General features: G+C 45.2%; 1 protein-coding gene across 1 annotated transcript; it reads left to right on the plus strand.

Annotated features, from left to right (window-relative positions):
* The first annotated feature begins 1,484 nt into the window (after positions 1 to 1,484).
* On the plus strand, positions 1,485 to 19,461 carry LOC137312860 (probable G-protein coupled receptor 139). Its single transcript, XM_067979250.1, has 2 exons — positions 1,485 to 1,683; positions 18,563 to 19,461. The coding sequence occupies exons 1-2, from the start codon at positions 1,485 to 1,487 to the stop codon at positions 19,459 to 19,461; spliced, it is 1,098 nt and encodes a 365-aa protein (XP_067835351.1).
* The last annotated feature ends 990 nt before the right edge of the window (positions 19,462 to 20,451 follow it).

Here is a 20,451-nt window from a genome sequence, read left to right on the forward strand (position 1 = left end):
TCACACGGACTGCAGCTGTTCAAGAAGGCGGCTCACCACGACCTTCTTAAGGGCAATTAGCGATGGGCAATAAATACTGGCCTCGTCAGCGACGCCCACATCCCATGAACGATTTTTTAAAAAAAATCTTCTGGGTACCGCACCTTCGGAAGAACATATTGACCTTGGAGGGAGTACAGCGTAGGTTTACCAGAATGTTACCAGGACTTCAAGGGTTCAGTTCCGAAGAGAAATTACACAAATTGGCGTTGTATTCTCTGGAGTTTCGAAGGTTAAGGGGTGATCTGATCGAAGTTTATAAGATATTAAGGTGAACAGATAGGGTGGATAGAGATAAACTATTTCCGCGGGTTGGGGATTCTAGGACAAGGGGGCACAGTCTAAAAATTAGAGCCAGACCTTTCAGGAATGAGATTAGACAACACTTCTACACACAAAGGGTGGTACAAGTTTGGAACTCTCTTCCGCAAATAGCAATTGATGCGAGCTCAATGGCCAATTTTAAATCTGAGATAGATAGCTTTTTGGCAACCAAATGTATTAAGGGATCTGTGCCAAAGGCAGGTATATGGAGTTCGGTCACAGAACAGCCATGATCTTATGCAATGGAGGAGGGGGCTTGAGGGGCTGAATCGTCTGTATCTGTTCCTATTTTCCTCTGTTCCTGTGGGAGGGTGATTCGATATTTACAGGGGTACTAAGTGGTGCACACATGTTGGGAGTCTACAGATTGTGTCAGGAAATTCGGAAGCGGACCAATATGCGTGTAATTATCCACAGCCTTTATTTTAGTCTTTAGAATTATTCACTGGTCAATCCATAGAATGCGTGAATTTTTACGGGAGAATCCAAGACTGTTCCATTATTTTCAGGTCGATCGAGAGACTGCGCCAATAATTACAAGGAGTTCCATAGCCTTGCCAATATTAATGAGGAATCCAGAGTTTGCACCAATATTGACAGAATGGTCTCCAAACTGACCAGTTTCCATCTTTGAGTTTAAACCAAACTCTTGAAATTAAAGGATTTCACTCAGAAAAAAATCTGCAATCTGTAAATGAAGCTGCTCTCCCTTCACGTCAATGCTGTCAAACTGGGTCTCTTAGTTTGTGTTCTTACAAATATCAATTACATAACACACTGGACTTTGGGTTTCCATCTGTGAGATATTTGGTTGTGAGATATGTTGTGATATTAGAATTGTTGGATTTAAAGTTGATAACTGAATCTGTTTGTTCAGTGACTGTAATTGCTCTCAGTCTCCGAGGGCCCTAATTGTGTCACTGTAGTGTTTCTTTCTGCTATAAATAAGCGAACTGTCAACGTGTTACACCATAGTGTGAGTGGAACCATCACCTTCGGCATTAACAGGGATCAGTGGCTTTACACAGAGGGAAAGCATAGATCGAAATCTGAGAGCAATAGATTGGAATGTTACAGCAATAGGTCAGAATATGCGATCAATAGATTGGAATGTTACAACAATGGCTCCAAATCTGAGAAAAATGGATTGGAATGTTACAACAATGGGTCGGAATCTTCTCGATTGGAGCAATCCATTCTGGGTTATACAATATCTGTATGAACATTATGATTCACTATCATTACATGATCGGATATATTATTCGCTTTTGGGTATAGAGGTAATTTACTACCCCGTCCTCGCTGCTATCGGTGTCTCTGGTAAGGTTCCATATCCAGCTACTGATTCTATAAACCATGATTCACTGTATTACTGTTCTTATCATTCTCTGCTCCACACTCTCTGTGTTCGAGTTGCTGGTAAGCTGTCAAATCTAGCTTAACAATTGGAGGGGTACCAGGGATGGGAGATGTATTGAAGTGGAACCAGGGATGGGAGATGTATGGAAGTGGTACCAGGAATGGGCGATGTATTGAAGTGATACCAGGGATGAGAGACGTATTGAAGTGGTACCAGGGATGGGAGATGTATTGAAGTGGTACCAGGGATGGGAGATGTATTGAAGTGGTACCAGGGATGGGAGATGTATTGAAGTGATACCAGGGATGGGAGATGTATTGAAGTGGTACCAGGGATGGGAGATGTATTGAAGTGGTACCAGGGATGGGAGATGTATTCAAGTTGTACCAGGGATGGGAGATGTATTGAAGTGGTACCAGGGATGGGAGATGTATTCAAGTTGTACCAGGGATGGGAGATGTATTGAAGTGGTACCAGGGATGAGAGATGCATTGACGTGGTACCAGGGATGGGAGATTTATTGAAGCGGTATCAGGGATGGGAGATGCATTGAAGTGGTAACAGGGATGGGAGATTTATTGAAGTGATACCAGGGATGGGAGATGTAATAATGTGGTACCAGGAATGGGAGATTTATTGATGTGGTCACACGGATGGCAGATGTATTGAAGTGGTACCAGGGATGGGAGAAGTATTGAAGTGGTAACACGGATGAGAGACGTATTGAAGTGGTACGAGGGATGGAAGATGTATTGAAGTGGTACCAGGGATAGGAGATGTATTGAAATGGTACCAGGAATGGGAGATGGATTGAAGTGGTACCACAAATGGGAGATGTATTGAAGTGGTGCCAGTGATGGGAGATTTATTGAAGTGGAAACAGGGATGGGAGATGTATTGAAGTGGTATCAGGGATGGGCGATGTTTTGAAGTTGTACCAGGGATGGGAGATGTATTGAAGTGGTAACAGAGATGGGAGATGTATTGAAGTGATACCAGGGATGGGAGATGGATTGAAGTGGTAACAGGGATGGGAGATGTACTGAAGTGGTACCAGGGATGGGAGATGTATTGAAGTGGCACCAGGGACGGGAGATGTATTGAAGTGGTACCAGGGATGGGAGATATTTTGAAATGGCACCAGGGATGGGCGATGTATTGAAATGGTAACATGGATGGGAGATGTATTGAATTCGTACCAGGGATGGGAGATATATTATAGAATCATAGAAGTTACAACATGGAAACAGGCCCTTCGGCCCAACATGTCCATGTCGCCCAGTTTATACCACTAAGCTAGTCCCAATTGCCTGCACTTGGCCCATATCCCTCCATACCCATCTTACCCATGTAACTGTCCAAATGCTTTTTAAAAGACAAAATTGTACCCGCCTCTACTACTGCCTCTGGCAGCTCGTTCCAGACACTCACCACCCTTTGAGTGAAAAAAATTGCCCCTCTGGACCCTTTTGTATCTCTCCCCTCTCACCTGAAATCTATGCCCCCTCGTTATAGACTCCCCTACCTTTGGGAAAAGATTTTGACTATCGACCTTATCTATGCCCCTCATTATTATATAGACTTCGATAAGATCACCCCTTAACCTCCTGCTCTCCAGGGAAAAAAGTCCCAGTCTGTCTAACCTCTCCCTGTAAGTCAAACCATCAAGTCCCGGTAGCATCCTAGTAAATCTTTTCTGCACTCTTTCTAGTTTAATAATATCCTTTCTATAATAGGGTGACCAGAACTGTACACAGTACTCCAAGTGTGGCCTCACCAATGCCCTGTACAACTTCAACAAGACATCCCAACTCCTGCATTCAATGTTCTGACCAATGAAACCAAGCATACTGAATGCCTTCTTCACTACCCTATCCACCTGTGACTCCACTTTCAAGGAGCTATGAATCTATACTCCCAGATCTCTTTGTTCCATAACTCTCTCCAACGCCCTACCATTAACGGAGTAGGTCCTGGCCCGATTCGATCTACCAAAATGCATCACCTCACATTTATCTAAATTAAACTCCATCTGCCATTCATCGGCCCACTGGCCCAATTTATCAAGATCCCGTTGCAATCCTAGATAACCTTCTTCACTGTCCACAATGCCACCAATCTTGGTATCATCTGCAAACTTACTAACCATGCCTCCTAAATTCTCATCCAAATCATTAATATAAATAACAAATAAAAGCGGACCCAGCACCGATCCCTGAGGCACACCGCTGGACACAGGCATCCAGTTTGAAAAACAACCCTCGACAACCACCCTCTGTCTTCTGTCGTCAAGCCAATTTTGTATCCAATTGGCTACCTCACCTTGGATCCCATGAGATTTAACCTTATGTAACAACCTACCATGCGGTACCTTGTCAAATGCTTTGCTGAAGTCCATGTAGACCACGTCTACTGCACAGCCCTCATCTATCTTCTTGGTTACCCCTTCAAAAAACTCAATCAAATTCGTGAGACATGATTTTCCTCTCACAAAACCATGCTGACTGTTCCTAATTAGTCCCTGCCTCTCCAAATGCCTGTAGATTCTGTCCCTCAGAATACCCTCTAACAACTTACCCACTACAGATGTCAGGCTCACTGGTCTGTAATTCCCAGGCTTTTCCTTGCCGCCCTTCTTAAACAAAGGCACAACATTTGCTACCCTCCAATCTTCAGGCACCTCACCTGTAGCGGTGGATGATTCAAATATCTCTGCTAGGGGACCCGCAATTTCCTCCCTAACCTCCCATAACGTCCTGGGATACATTTCATCAGGTCCCGGAGATTTATCTACCTTGATGCGCGTTAAGACTTCCAGCACCTCCCTCTCTGTAATATGTACACTCCTCAAGACATCACTATTTATTTCCCCAAGTTCCCTAACATCCATGCCTTTCTCAACCGTAAATACCGATGTGAAATATTCATTCAGGATCTCACCCATCTCTTGTGGTTCCGCACATAGATGACCTTGTTGAACCTTAAGAGGCCCTATTCTCTCCCTAGTTACCCTTTTGCCCTTTATGTATTTGTAGAAGCTCTTTGGATTCACCTTTGCCTGATCTGCCAAAGCAATCTCATATCCCCTTTTTGCCCTCCTGATTTCTCTCTTAACTCTACTCCGGCAATCTCTATACTCTTCAAGGGATCCATTTGATCCCAGCTGCCTATACATGTCATATGCCTCCTTCTTCTTTTTGACTAGTGCCTCAATCTCCCGAGTCATCCAAGGTTCCCTACTTCTACAAGCCTTGCCCTTCACTTTATAAGGAATGTGCTTACCCTGAACCCTGGTTAACACACTTTTGAAAGCCTCCCACTTACCAGACGTCCCGTTGCCTGCCAACAGACTCTCCCAATCAACTTCTGAAAGTTCCTGTCTAATACCATCAAAATTGGCCTTTCCCCAATTTAGAATTTTAACTTTTGGGCCAGACCTATCCTTCTCCATAGCTATCTTAAAACTAATGGAATTATGATCACTGGTCCCAAAGTGATCCCTCACTAACACTTCTGTCACCTGCCCTTCCTTATTTCCCAAGAGGAGGTCAAGTTTTGCCCCCTCTCTAGTCGGGCCATCCACATACTGAATGAGAAATTCCTCCTGAATACACTCAACAAATTTCTCTCCATCCAAGCCCCTAATGCTATGGCTGTCCCAGTCAATGTTGGGAAAGTTAAAGTCCCCTACTATTACCACCCTATTTTTCTTGCAGCTGTCTGTAATCTCCTTACATATTTGCTCCTCAATTTCCCGTTGACTATTTGGGGGTCTGTAGTACAATCCTATCAAAGTGATCTCTCCCTTCTTATTGTTCAGTTCTACCCATATAGACTCAGTGGGCGAACCCTCGGATATATCCCCTCTCACTACTGCCGTGATGTTCTCCCTAATCAAGAACGCAACTCCCCCTCCTCTCTTACCTCCTGCTCTATCTTTCCTATAGCATCTGTACCCTGGAACATTGAGCTGCCAGTCCTGCCCCTCCCTTAGCCATGTTTCAGTAATAGCTATAACATCCCAGTCCCATGTACCCATCCATGCCCTGAGTTCATCTGCCTTGCCCATCAGACTTCTTGCATTGAAATAAATGCAGTTTAATCTAGACTTCCCTTGGTCTTTGCCCTGCTTTCTCAGACCATCTGTCCGGTCATGTTCTGTACATTCTCCCTTCCTGCCTTTTGTTTCTGTCACCACTTTATTTCCCACTGACTTCCTGCATCGGTTCCCATCCCCCTGCCACATTAGTTTAAACCCTCCCCAACAGCACTGGCAAACACTCCCCCTAGGACATTGGTTCCAGTCCTGCCCAGATGCAGACCGTCCAATTTGTACTGGTCCCACCTCCCCCAGAACCGGTTCCAATGGCCCAGGAATTTGAATCCCTCCCTCTTGCACCATCTCTCAAGCCACGTATTCATCTTAGCTATCCTGTCATTCCTACTCTGAATAGCCCGTGGCACTGGTAGCAATCCTGAGATTACTACCTTTGAGGTCCTACTTTTTGTTTAACTCCTAACTCCCTAAATTCAGCTTGTAGGACCTCATCCTGTTTTTTACCTATATCGTTGGTGCCTATATGCACCACGACAACTGGCTGTTCACCCTCCCCCTCCAGAATGTCCTGCAGCCGCTCCGAGACATCCTTGACCCTTGCAACAAGGAGGCAACATACCATCCTGGAGTCTCGGTTGCGTCCGCAGAAACGCCTGTCTATTCCCCTTACAATCGAGTCCCCTATCACTATAGCTATGCCACTCTTTTTCCTGCCCTCCTGTGCAGCAGAGCCAGCCACGGTGCCATGAACCTGGCCACTGCCACCTTCGCCTGGTGAGCCATCTCCCCCAACAGTATCCAAAACGGTATACCTGTTTTGGAGGGAGATGACCGCATGGGACCCCTGCACTGCCTTCCTACTCTTCCTCTGTCTGTTGGTCACCCATTCACTATCTCCCTCAGTAATTTTTATCTGCGGTGTGACCAACTCACTGAACGTGCTATTCACGACTTTCTCAGCATCGCGGATGCTCCAAAGTGAGTCCATCCGCAGCTCCAGAGCCGTCAAGCGGTCAAACAATAGCTGCAGCTGGACACATTTCCCGCAGGTGAAGGAATCAGGGATACAGGAAGGAGCCCTGAATTCCCACATCCCACAAGAGGAACATGACACGGCCCTGGGATCTCCTGCCATGACTTAACCCTTAAATTAGCTTAAGAACAACTACAATGTCAAGAGAAAAAAAAAGGAAAGAAAAACTACTTACCACTCCCTTTAAGGAGTTTACTCCTTTAAATTGTTCTCAATTTAGAGAATGTTAACTACACTGGGGACCTTGATTCACTAAAAAATAAACGCTACTTCCTATAAGACCTACAGACCTTCCCTTTCCTTTTACTTCAGTTCCTGTCGATAAGTGGAAATACTCACCTGAAACTACTCACCAATCAGGTGCCTCCCCTGTGTCGCGTCCCGATCTGATTCCTGACGTCACTTCGAACTCGGCTCGGCTCCTCTCAGCGCTCTGAAATCCCGCCTTTTATCGGACGCTCCCTCCGCTCGGCTCGGCTCCTCTCAGCTGTTCTCAGCGCTCTGAAATCCCGCCTATTATCGGACGCTCTCTCCGCTCGGCTCGGCTCCTCTCAGCTGTTCTCAGCGCTCTGAAATCCCGCCTTTTACCGGACGCTCCCTCCGCTCCGCTCGGCTCCTCTCAGCTGTTCTCAGCGCTCTGAAATCCCGCCTTTTATCGGACGCTCCCTCCGCTCGGCTCCTCTCAGCGCTCTGAAATCCCGCCTTTTATCGGACGCTCCCTCCGCTCGGCTCCTCTCAGCTGTTCTCAGCGCTCTGAAATCCCGCCTTTTATCGGACGCTCCCTCCACTCGTCTCCTCTCAGCTGTACTCAGCGCTCTGAAATCCTGCCTTTTATCGGACGCTCCCTTCGCTCCGCTCAGCTGTTCTCAGCGCTCTGAAATCCCGCCTATTATCGGACGCTCCCTCCGCTCGGCTCCTCTCAGCGCTCTGAAATCCCGCCTTTTATCGGACGCTCCCTCCGCTCGGCTCCTCTCAGCGCTCTGAAATCCCGCCTTTTATCGGACGCTCCCTCCGCTCGGCTCCTCTCAGCGCTCTGAAATCCCGCCTTTTATCGGACGCTCCCTCCACTCCGCTCGGCTCCTCTCGGCTCCTCTCAGCGCTCTGAAATCCAGCCTTTTATCGGACGCTCCCTCCGCTCCTCTCAGCGCTCTGAAATCCCGCCTTTTATCGGACGCTCCCTCCGCTCGGCTCCTCTCAGCGCTCTGAAATCCCGCCTATTATCGGACGCTCCCTCCGCTCGGCTCGGCTCCGCTCAGCTGTTCTCAGCGCTCTGAAATCCCGCCTTTTATCGGACGCTCCCTCCGCTCGGCTCCTCTCAGCGCTCTGAAATCCCGCCTTTTATCGGACGCTCCCTCCGCTCGGCTCCTCTCAGCGCTCTGAAATCCCGCCTTTTATCGGACGCTCCCTCCACTCCGCTCGGCTCCTCTCAGCTGTTCTCAGCGCTCTGAAATCCCGCCTTTTTTCGGACGCTCCCTCCGCTCCTCTCAGCGCTCTGAAATCCCGCCTTTTATCGGACGCTCCCTCCGCTCGGCTCGGCTCCTCTCAGCGCTCTGAAATCCCGCCTATTATCGGACGCTCCCTCCGCTCGGCTCGGCTCCGCTCAGCTGTTCTCAGCGCTCTGAAATCCCGCCTTTTATCGGACGCTCCCTCCGCTCGGCTCCTCTCAGCGCTCTGAAATCCCGCCTTTTATCGGACGCTCCCTCCGCTCGGCTCCTCTCAGCGCTCTGAAATCCCGCCTTTTATCGGACGCTCCCTCCGCTCGGCTCCTCTCAGCGCTCTGAAATCCCGCCTTTTATCGGACGCTCCCTCCACTCCGCTCGGCTCCTCTCAGCTGTTCTCAGCGCTCTGAAATCCCACCTTTTATCGGACGCTCCCTCCGCTCCTCTCAGCGCTCTGAAATCCCGCCTTTTATCGGACGCTCCCTCCGCTCGGCTCGGCTGCTCTCAGCTGTTCTCAGCGCTCTGAAATCCCGCCTATTATCGGACGCACCCTCCGCTCGGCTCGGCTCCTCTCAGCTGTTCTCAGCGCTCTGAAATCCCGCCTTTTATCGGACGCTCCCTCCGCTCCGCTCGGCTCCTCTCAGTTGTTCTCAGCGCTCTGAAATCCCGCCTTTTATCGGACGCTCCCTCCGCTCGGCTCGGCTCCTCTCAGCGCTCTGAAATCCCGCCTTTTATCGGACGCTCCCTCCGCTCGGCTCCTCTCAGCTGTTCTCAGCGCTCTGAAATCCCGCCTTTTATCGGACGCTCCCTCCGCTCGGCTCCTCTCAGCTGTACTCAGCGCTCTGAAATCCTGCCTTTTATCGGACGCTCCCTCCGCTCCAACGATGGGCGATGTATTGAAGTGTTAACAGGAATGGGAGATATTTTGAAGTCGGACCAGGGATGGGAGATATATTGAAATGGTAACAGGGATGGCAGATATATTTACGTCGGGCATCAGGATTTGAGATTTAATTTACAATGGGTCCCTGGGAGTGAGGCTCCATTTAACTGTGCCTGGGCGTGCGCCGAAGAGAGTAGTAATATTTATAGGGGATGCAAAGACGGTACGAAGAAAATAGGAAAATAAGAAATGGGAGCAGGAGTTGGCCATATGGCCCCTCGAGCCTGCTCCTCCATTCAACCAGACCATGGCTGATCTTCGACCTCAACTCCACTTTATTGCCCGATCCCCAAATCCCTTCATTCCCCTAGAGTCCAAAAATCTATCCATCTCACCCTTGAATATACTCAACGACTCATCATCTACAGCCCTCTGGGAGAGAGAATTCCAAAGATTCAGGGCCCTCTGCGTGAAGAAATTCCTTCTCATCTCAGCCTTAAATGGCCGTTCTCTTATCCCCCCCTATCCCTTAGTTCAAAATCTCCAGCCAGGATAAACAACTTCTCAGCATCTACCCTGTGGAGTCCCCTCACAATTGTACATGTTTCAATGAACTCACCTCTCATTCTTATGCACTTCAGAGAGTATAGGCCCATTCTACTCAACCTCTCCTCATACGACAACCATCTCATCCCAGGAATTAATCTCGTGAACCTACGTTGCACCGCCTCCAAGGCAAGTATATCCTTCCTTGGATATGGAGGCCAAAACTGTACACAGTACTCCAGGTGCAATCTCATCAAAGCCGTGTGCAATTGTAATAAGACTTACTTTCTGTTGTACTCAAACCCCTAGCAATAAAGGCCAACATGCTATATCCTTTCCAAATTGTTTGCTGAACCTGCATGCTAACTTTTTGTGTTTCTTGTTCAGGGACACCCATGTCTCTCTGAACACCAACATTTACTAGTTTCTCACCATTTAAAAAATATGCTGTTCCACTATTCTTCCTAGCAGTGAATACCCTCATATTTCCGCATATTATACTCGATCTGCAATCTTCTTGCCCACTCACTTAACCTGTCTATATCCCTTTGCAGACTCTCTGTGTCCTCCTCACAGCTTACTTTCCCACCTAACTTTATATCGTCAGCAAACTTGGACATATTACACTCGGTCCAATCATCTAAGTCATTACGATATTCTGCAAATAGCCGAGGCCCAAGCACCGATCATTTTAGTACCCCATTACTTACAGCCTGCTAACCTGAAAATGAGCCGTTTATTACTATCCCCTGTTTTCTCTTCGTTAATCATAACTCAGTCAATGTTAATATGTTGCCGCCAACTCCATGAGCCCTTATCTTGCGTAACAACCGTTTTTTGGCACCTTATCGAATGCCTTTTGAAAATCCAAATATACGACATCCCCTGGTTTCCCTGTATTTACGCTGCTAGTTACATTTTCAGAAAAACTCGAATAAATTTGTCAAAAAACGATTTCCCTCTCATAAAAGCATTTGACTCTGCTTAATCATACTATGATGTTCTCAGTGCCATGTTGTCCCTTCCTTACTAATGGATTCCAGCATTTTTCCAACGACTGATGTAATGCTAATTACCCTGTCGTTCCCTGTTTTCTCTCTCCCCGCTTTCTTGAAGAGCGTGGTTACATTTGCTACCTTCCAATCCGCTGGGACCGATCTAGAATGTAGGGCAATTTGGAAGGTCATAACTATCTCTGAAGCCACCTCTTTTGGAACCATAGGATTTTGGCCATCAGTTCCAGGGGATTTTTCGGCTTTTAGTCCCATTAGTTTATCCTGTACTTTTTCTCGTTTGATATTAATTACTTTACTAGGTAGTGAGGGAGCACGGAATAGCAGCTAGCGACTGAGTCCGGTTTCGACAGAGTCTGTAATTGGCAATTTGGTGAGTGAGAGGATTCGGTGCAGTAAGGGGTGAGGGGCATTTGTTTGGACAGCGGAGAGGAGCGGGTCACAGCAAGAACAAAACCAAACTGCAGTGTGACGTCACAGGTAAGGCAGGTCGGTGGTTGGTGGTGAGTATCTCTTCTGTTTTCTTCTTTTTTCGGACTGTGGGTTAAGTGAATTACAGCATAAACATTTTAAAAAAAACTTAATTCAATAAATTAAACAAGGTCAGTACTTGATTCAACCTAAAAATAATTTGATTGGCATTGTAGTAATCAATTAAATAAATCAAATAGTTAGGACAGGGCAGGAGATATGTTGCAGCTGCTGTATGTGGGAGCTAATGGACAGTTTTGTCCAGGGCGACTACATCTGCGGTAAGCGTCTGCAGCTCGAGGAACTTCGGCTCTGAGTTGAGTGGCTGGAGTCCGAGCTGCAGACAATGCGAGGCATCAGGGAGGGAGAAAGTTAGCTGGATAATTTGATCCAGGGGGCAGTCACGCCCCTTAGACTAAATATTGGAGAATTGACACGTGGTCAGGTACAGGAGGGTGTTACTGCGAGTGAGGCAGGTATGGGGATCCAGGAGGTAGCACTGCAGGAGCCTCAGCCTCTGCACTTGTCCAATAGATAAGACGTTCTTGCAGCCCTTGTGGACGAGTGAAGGGACTGCAGGGAGGATGAGCAAACTGGCCACGGAACCGTGGAACTGGGGGCCATTCAAGTGGGGGAAGTAAAAACAATATGGTTGTAGTAGGCGACAGTATAGTTTGAGGGAAATACACTGTTCTCTGCAGCCTATGCGGTGCCAGGGTTAAGGACATCTCTTCAGGGCTGGAGAGAAACTTGGAGTGGGAGGGGAAAGATCCAGTTGTCGTGGTCCACGTAGGTACCAACGACATATGTAGGACTAAGAAAGAGGATCTGCCGAGGGAGTTTGAGCAGCTAGGGAATAAATTACAAAGCAGAACCACAAAGGTGATAATTTCCGGATTATTACCTGAGCCACGAGCAAATTGGCACAGGTTAAATCAGATCAGAGAAATGAATGCGTGGTTCAAAGATTGGTGTGGGAGAAGTGGGTTTATATTCCTGGGGCATTGGCACCAGTACTGGCACCAGTACTGGCACCAGAAAGAGGGAGCTGTTCCGTTGGGACGGGCTTCGCCTGAACCATGCTGGGACCAGTGTTCTGGCAAACCGAATAACTGCGGCGGTAGAGAAGGCTATAAACTAAGTAGAGAGGTTGGTGGCGGGGGGGGGGGGGGGGGGGGAGGCTCAGGTGGGGCGAATATTAGATTGATAAAGAGAAAAGACAAGGAAGTAATACAGGAATGTGATTGGGGTAATGATAAACCGAGTGTGCCGGGAAGGGACAGAGCGTACAAACATAAGTGTGCACTAACACATGGGGCTTGGGTAGGAAAGAATGATAAAAACGACAAAATTAAAGGTTCTCTTTCTGAATGCCTGCAGCATTCGTAATGAGATAGATGAATTGACGGAACATACATAAACAAATGAGTATGATCTCGTGGCCATTACAGAGAAGTGGTTGCAAAGTGACCAACGTTGGGAGCTAAATATTCAGGGTTATTTAACATTTCGGGAGGATCGGAAAAAAAGTAAACGTGGTCGGGTAGCTCTGTTAATAAAGTATTATTTTTTTTATAATAGTGAGAAATCATCCGGGCTCAGAAGACCAAGATTTTGAATCAATTTGGGTGGAGGTAAGAAATATCAAGGGAAAGAAATCACTGGTGGGAACAGTATATAGGCCCCTAATAGCAGGGCAAAATATTAATCAGGAAATAAGGGGGGCTAGTAAAAAAAGGTAATGCAATAATTATGGGCGATTTTAACTTTCACATAGATTGGACATATCAAATTTGCCCTGAGGAGGTGTTCATAGAGTGCATTAGGGACTGTTTCTGAGACCAATGCGTCGGGGAACCAACGAGAGAGCAGGTCAGTTTGAATCTGGTAATGGGTAACGAAACCGGAAAAATGGATGATCTCAAAGTAAAAGATCCCTTGAGAAGCAGTGATCATAACATAATAGAATTTCACATCCAGTTTGAGAGCGAGGATCTTGGGTCTGAAACGAGTGTATTGAACTTAAATAAGGGCAATTATAAAGGAATGAGGGCGGAATTTGCTAAAGTGGGCTGGGCAAACAGATTAGATGGTATGATGGTTGATAAGAAGTGGCAAACATTTCAAATATATTTTATGACTCGCAACAAAAATATATCCCTGTTAGGAGGAAAGACTCCACAAAAGGAATGAACCAACCAAGGCTAACGAAGGAAGTAAAGGATTAATAGAAAAAAAAATAAAAACGGCAAAGATTACTGGTAAGCCCGAAGATTGGGAAAACTTTAAAAACCAGCAAAGGATGACCGAAAGAATAATAAAGGGAGGAAATAAATGATGAGAGTAAACTGGCAAGAAACATAAAAACTGACAGTAAAAGTTTCTTCAAGTATATAAAAGGAAGAGGGTAGCTAAAATAAACATTGGTCACTTAGAGGATGAGATTGGGGAAATCATAATTGAAAAAAAGGAAATGGTAGAGGAATTGAACAGATATTTTGTATCTGTCTTCACAGCAGAAGACACTAATAACATATCAATAAGAGTAGAAGATCAAGGGACAAAGGGGAGGGAGGAACTCAAAACAATCACAATCACTAGAGAAAAAGTATTAGGTAAACTAATGGGTCTAAAGGCTGACAAGTCCCATGGAACTGATGGCTTGCATCCGAGGGTCTTAAAGGAAGTGGCTACTGAGATAGTGGATGCATTGATTGTAATCTTCCAGAATTCACTAGATTCTGGAAAGGTCCCAGCGAATTGGAAAACCGCAAACGTAACACACCTATTCAAGAAGGGAGTGAGACAGAAAGCAGGTAACTATAGACCAGTTAGACTAACATTTGTCATTGGGAAAATGCGAGAATCCATTGTTAAGGAAGGAGTAGCAGGACATTTGGAGACTCATAATACAACCAAGGAGAGTCAACATGGTTTTATGAAGGGGAAATCGTGTCTGATAAATTTATTAGAGTTCTTTGAGGAAGTAACGGGCAGGGTGGATAAAGGGGAACCAATGGATGCAATATATTTGGATTTCCAAAAGGCATTCGATAAGGTGCCACATAAAAGATTACTGCACAAGATAAGAGCTCATGGTGTTGGGGGTAATATAGTGGCATAGATAGAGGATTGGCTAACTAACAGAAAACAAAGAGTCGGGATAAAAGGGTCATTTTCAAAATGGCAAGTTTACCTAGTGGGGTGACGCAGGGCTCAGTGCTGGGGCCTCAACTATTTAAAATATATCAATGACTTTGATGAAGGAATAAAGTGTCTTGTGGCCAAATTTGCTGATGATACATAGATAGGTGGAAAAGCAAGTTACGATGAGGACACAAAGTGTCTGCAAAGGGAAATTGACAGATTACTGATTGGGCAAAAAATTGGCAGATGGAATATTACGTGGGAAAAAGTGAAGTCATCCACTTTGGGAGAAAAAATTAAAAAGCAAAATATTACTTGAATGGAGAAATACTACAAAATGCTGCGGTACAGATGGATCTGGGTGTCCTCGTACATGAAACACAAGAAGTCAACATACAGGTGCAGCAGGTAATCCGTAAGACAAACGGAATATTGGACTTTATTTCTTGGGGGATGGAGTATCAAAGCAGGGAAGTCATGCTACAAATGTACAGGGTGCTGGTGAGACCACACCTGGAGTACTGCATACAGTTCTGGTGCCCATATTTAAGGAAGGACATACTTGCATTGGAGGTAGTTTAGAGAAGGTTCACCATGTTGATTCCACGTATGGAAGGGTTGTCTTATGAGGAAAGATTTAACAGGTTGGGTCTACACTCATTGGAGTTTAGAAGAATGAGAGGAGACCTGATTGAAACATACAAGATTCTGAGGGGACTCAATAGGGTAGATGCTGAGAGGATATTACCCCTCAAGGGGGAATCTAAAACGAGGGGGCATAGTCTCAGAATAAGTGGTCGCCCGTTTAAGACGGAAATGAGGAGAAATTTCTTCTCCTAGAGGGTTGTGAATCTTTGGAATTCATTAACCCAAAAAGCTGTGGAGGCTGAGTCATTGAATACATTCAAGGTTGAGTTCGACAAAATTTTGATCAACAAGGGAGTCAAAGGATATGGAGAAAAGGCGGGAAAGTGGAGTTGAGGTAAAAATCAGATCAGCCATGAACTCATTGAATGGCAGAGCAGGCTCTAGGGTCCGAATGGCCTACTCCTGCTCCTATCTCTTATGTTCTTATGGTCGATGTTCCTCACTCTCATTAGCCCCTTAGCCCACTATTATTTCTTGTATACCTTTATTGTCTTCTACAGTGAAGATAGATACAAAATATTTGTTAAACGCATCTGCCATTTCCTGATTGCAATTATAATTTTTCCTGTCGTAGCCTCAATGGGACCAACGTTTACTTTTACCACTCTCTTCCTTTTTACATACCAGTTGAAGCTCTGACAATCCGTTTACACTAATAATTAAAGACGATCCAGAGACGGTTCTAATATTTACAGGGGATCCAGAGATGGCAATAATATTTATAGGGGATCCAGAGGCGGTACTAAAATTTACAGTGGTATCCAGTGAAGTCGCTAATATTTACAGGGGATCGAGAGACGGCATTAATATTCACAGTGGGATGCAGAGACATTACTAATATTTGCAGGGGAACCAGAGAAAGTGCTAATATTTACAAGGGATCCAGAGACTGTACTAACATTTACTCGGTGTCCAGAGACGCTATTATGATTTACAGTAGGATCCAGGTAAGGTACTAATATTCACAGGGAATCGAAGAGTTGTTAAAGTATTAACAGTGGATCCAGAGACGGTACTAATAATTACAGAGGAACCAGAGGCAGTACTAATATTTAGAGCGGATGCGGAGACGGTATTAATATTTATAGTGGAACCAGAGACAGTACTAATATTTTCAGGGAGATCTGGAGACGGTACTAATATTTATATTGGAACCTGAGGCAGTACTTAAATTTGCAGGGAAAGCAGAGACGCTACTAATAATTATAGTGGAACCAGAAGCAGTAGGAATATTTACATGGGATGCAGAGACGGGTATGTATATTTACAGGGGATCCAGTCACTGTTCTAATATTTACAGTGGGATCCAGAGGTAGTATGAATAATTACTGGGGTTCCAGGGACTGTACCACTCTTTACATTGAATCCAGTGACGGTACTAATATTTACAGAGGGTGCAGAGCCGGTGCTATTATTTACAAGGATTCAGAGGTGGTAGTAATATTTATTGGAGAACTAGAGACAGACGAGGTACTAATATTTAAAGTGGAACCAGGCACTCTGTCAATATTTATAGGGGAACACAGTGAAGGTGCTAATATTTACAGGGGAATCCGGTGAAGGCATTAATATTCATAGGGTTCCAAAGGTTGTCCTAATATCTTCAGTGGGTACAAATATTAAAGGGGAACCATTGGCAGTATTAATATTTACAGGGAGACCCATCGGTGTTGCAAATAATTACAGGGGATGCAGAGACGGAACTAATATTTACAGGGGGATCCAGAGACGGAACTCATATCGAGGGGGGATGCAGAGAAGGTACTAATATTTAGAGGGGCTCCTGAGGCGGTACTATTAATTAAAGGGTGATCAAGAGAAGGTACTAATATTCACTGTGGATCCAGAGGAGCAGTAAATAATATTTGAAGGGGAATGAAAGACAGTACTAATATTTTCAGAGAGATACAGAGACGCTGCAATATTTACACGGATTCCAGAGACGGTTTTAGTATTTACAGTGGCATCCAGAGACTATTACTCTCTTTACATCAATCCAGAGACGGTTCTGGTATTTACAGATGATCCAGATATTGTACTAATATGTACAGAGGATCCACAGACGGTTCTACTAATTGCAGATGACCCAGATATGGTAATATTTACAGGGGATACAGGGACGGTAGTAATATTGAAAGGGGACCAGAGACAGTACTGATATTTTCAGGAGGATCAGAGACTGTATTAATATTTTCAGGTGGATCAGGCACAGTACTAATATTTTCAGGCGGATCCAGAATCGGTATTAATTTTTACGGGGGTTCCAGAGTCGGTACTAATATTTATAGGGGACCCAGAGACTGTTCTGATACTTAAAGGGGAACCAGAGACAGTCCTGATATTTTCAAGGCGATACAATAACGGCAAATATTTATAAGGAATCCAGAGACGGTACGAATATTTGGATGGGATGCAAAGACGGTACTAATATTTACTGGGAAACCAGAGATGGTACTAGTATTTATAGAGGATCCATGGTCGGTATTAATATTGAAAGGGGACCAGAGACAGTACTATTATATTCAGGGGTACCAGAGTCAGTATAAATATTTTCAGGGGAATCCAGAGTCGGTATTAATATTTACGGGGGCTCCAGAAACTGTTCTAATATTTAACGGGGAACCAGACACAGTACTGATATTTAATGGGGAACAAGAGATAGTACTGATAATTTCAAGGCGATTAAATGACGATATAATATCAACAGGGAATCCCGAGATGGCACGAATATTTACAAGAGATGCATAGCAGGTACTAATAGTTAGATGGGATGCAGAGACGGTAGTAATAATTATTGGGGTAACCAGAGACAGTACTAATATTGACAGGTTATCCAGGGATGATACTAATATTTTCATGTTGATCCGGAGACGGTATTAATATTTAAAGGGGAACCAGAGTCGGTATTAGTATTTACAAAGGGATCCAGAGACGGTACTAATATCTACGTGATTTCCAGAGACGGTACTAATATCTACAAAGGATGCAGAGACGGTACTAATATTTATAGAGGATCCAGGGACGGTACTAATATTGAAAGTGGAACCAGAGACAGTACTAATATTTACAGGGCGATCAGGGACAGTATTATTATTATAGGCGAACCATAGACGGTACTAATATTTATAGAGAATCCAGGGCCGGTACTAATATTGAAAGTGGAACCAGAGACAGTACTATTATTTGCAGTGGGAAGCAGAGACGGTACCAATATTTATAGATGATACAGGGTCGGTACCAATTTTGAAAGGGGAACCAGAGACAGTACTAAATTTTGCTGTGGGACCCAGAGACGGTACTAATATTTAAAGATGATCCAGGGTCGGTACTAATATTGAAAGGGGAACCAGAGACAGTACTAATATTTACAACGGGACCCAGAGTCGGTACTAATATTTATCGGGTTTCCAGAGACGTTACATATATTTATGGGGGATCCAGAGACTGCACTAATATTTGCAGTCGATCGAGAGACGGTACAAACATTTAAAGCGAATCCAGAGACGTAATTATTATTTACAGTGGACTTAGAGACGGTACTAATACACACAGGGCGCCCCAGTCTGATGTATATTTTCCCTCTTTATTTCCCTTCCATACAGTTAACTTATTGACAATTGTGGTCCTGTCTCTGCGAAATTGCGGTCTCTCCAAATGTGTCACTCGCTACCTGGTAGCCATGGCAGCGGCGGATCTACTGGTCGTTATCATCGATCTGATACTCAGACACATTCCAATTGTTTATCCTGCACAGTTTGATTTCAGGTTCTTCATTCCCGTGTGTAATATCCACGCCGTCCTGCTTTTCGCAGCCACAGACTGTTCTGTCTGGTTCACGGTCACTTTCACCTTTGATCGATTTGTGGCCATTTGTTGTCAGAAGCTGAAAACTAAATATTGCACCGAGAAAACGGCATCTGTGGTTCTCGGAACAGTGACTGTGTTGAGCTGTTTAAAGAACATATCCTGGTACTTTATGTTCACTGGTCAATATGTTCCGGGTAATTCCCCCTGGTTTTGCGATATAACAGACAATGTTCTAACTTCCCCGGTGTGGGGAGCAATTGAATTTATTCATAATATTCTCACTCCTGGAGTCCCATTTATTCTGGTTATGCTGTTCAATGCTTTCACCGTCAGACACATTTTATTTGCCAGCAGAGCCCGCAGGAGACTCCGGAGTCACAGCAGTGGGGAGAGTCCCAGAGACCCAGAGATGGAGAGCAGAAGGAAATCCATCATTTTACTGTTTGTTATATCAGGCAACTTTATCCTGTTATGGGCGGTGTTTATGGTGTTTACTATATGGCACAGGATGTGGTTTTTGGGTTTTCGGTCTATATTTCTACCTTTGTTTGTACAAGAACTGGGATTCATGCTCCAGCTCCTGAGTTGCTGCACAAACACTTGTATTTATGCGGTGACACAGTCTAAATTCAGAAAGCAGTTTAAGAATGTGGTGAAACACCCCTTCATTCTAATTGTTAAATTCATCAAATAATGAGACGATATGAAGATTTTCAAAGAGCAGAGCCTTTCTGTGTTATACGGTGTCTGATTCGCTCTCCACCAGGCCGCAATTCTACAAACAGAATGTGTGCATTCTGCAATCACTGAACCCTTAAAACCTGAGGGTATTTATGAAATTATTTTACAGCGTTTGACAAATTTTGTATTTCAAGTTGTAAAATAATATTTGGCTACTAATTGAACCAAATGTTTGACAATATTGAAACAATTAAAAGGCTATAAAATAAACAATACAAGTTGCCGGCAAACAGTGTGTTAAAAGAGCCGCAGGTTGGGGAGGTAACAAGACTGTAAGTTCCAGAGAATAGTGTGGAAATGGGGCGGGAAGCAAAGGAGATCCTGGCACTGCAGGTGCCAATGACCAGCGTGTTAATGGGCCGGAGATAGAACAGGGCCCGGGAGTGCAGGTGCCGGTAACCAGTGTGTTAATTGGGCGGAAGTTAGATGAGGTCCCGGGACTGTAGGTTCCGGTGACGAGTGTGTTAATGGGGAGGAAAGATGAAGAGCTCCCGAGATTGTAGGTGCTGGTGACCGGTGTGTTAATGCGGCGGGATGGAAAGGCGATCCCGGGACTGCAGGCGCCGGTGATCAGTGTGTTAATGGGGAAGGAGGTGGAGGAGATCCCGGGTCTGAAGGTGCTGGTGACCAGTGTGTTAATGGGGCGGGAGGTCGAGGAGATCCCGGGACTGTAGGTCCTGGTGATCAGTGTGTTAATGGGGAGGGAGGTAGAGGAGATCCCGGGACTGTAGGTGCTGGTCACCAGTGTGTTAATGGGACGGGAGGTAGAGGATCTCCCTGGACTGTAGGTCCTGGTGATCAGTGTGTTAATGGGGAGGGAGGTAGAGGAGATCCCGGGACTGTAGGTGCTGTTCACCAGTGTGTTAATGGGACGGGAGGTGCAGGAACTTAAGGTGTGCACCTGTGCTCAGCACAATGTTGCAGCCAAAAGGCACATTGAAAA

The sequence above is a fragment of the Heptranchias perlo genome, unplaced genomic scaffold, assembly GCF_035084215.1.
Source record: "Heptranchias perlo isolate sHepPer1 unplaced genomic scaffold, sHepPer1.hap1 HAP1_SCAFFOLD_44, whole genome shotgun sequence".
Taxonomy (NCBI): Eukaryota; Metazoa; Chordata; class Chondrichthyes; order Hexanchiformes; family Hexanchidae; genus Heptranchias; species Heptranchias perlo.

What these genes read in the sequence shown, in the direction of transcription:
- LOC137312860 (XM_067979250.1), top strand. Translation starts at nt 1,485, where the DNA reads ATGGCTCCAAATCTGAGAAAAATGGATTGGAATGTTACAACAATGGGT. An exon ending in CGCTGCTATCGGTGTCTCTG is followed by an intron (nt 1,684 to 18,562) that starts GTAAGGTTCCAT and finishes CCTTCCATACAG; the next exon opens with TTAACTTATTGACAATTGTG.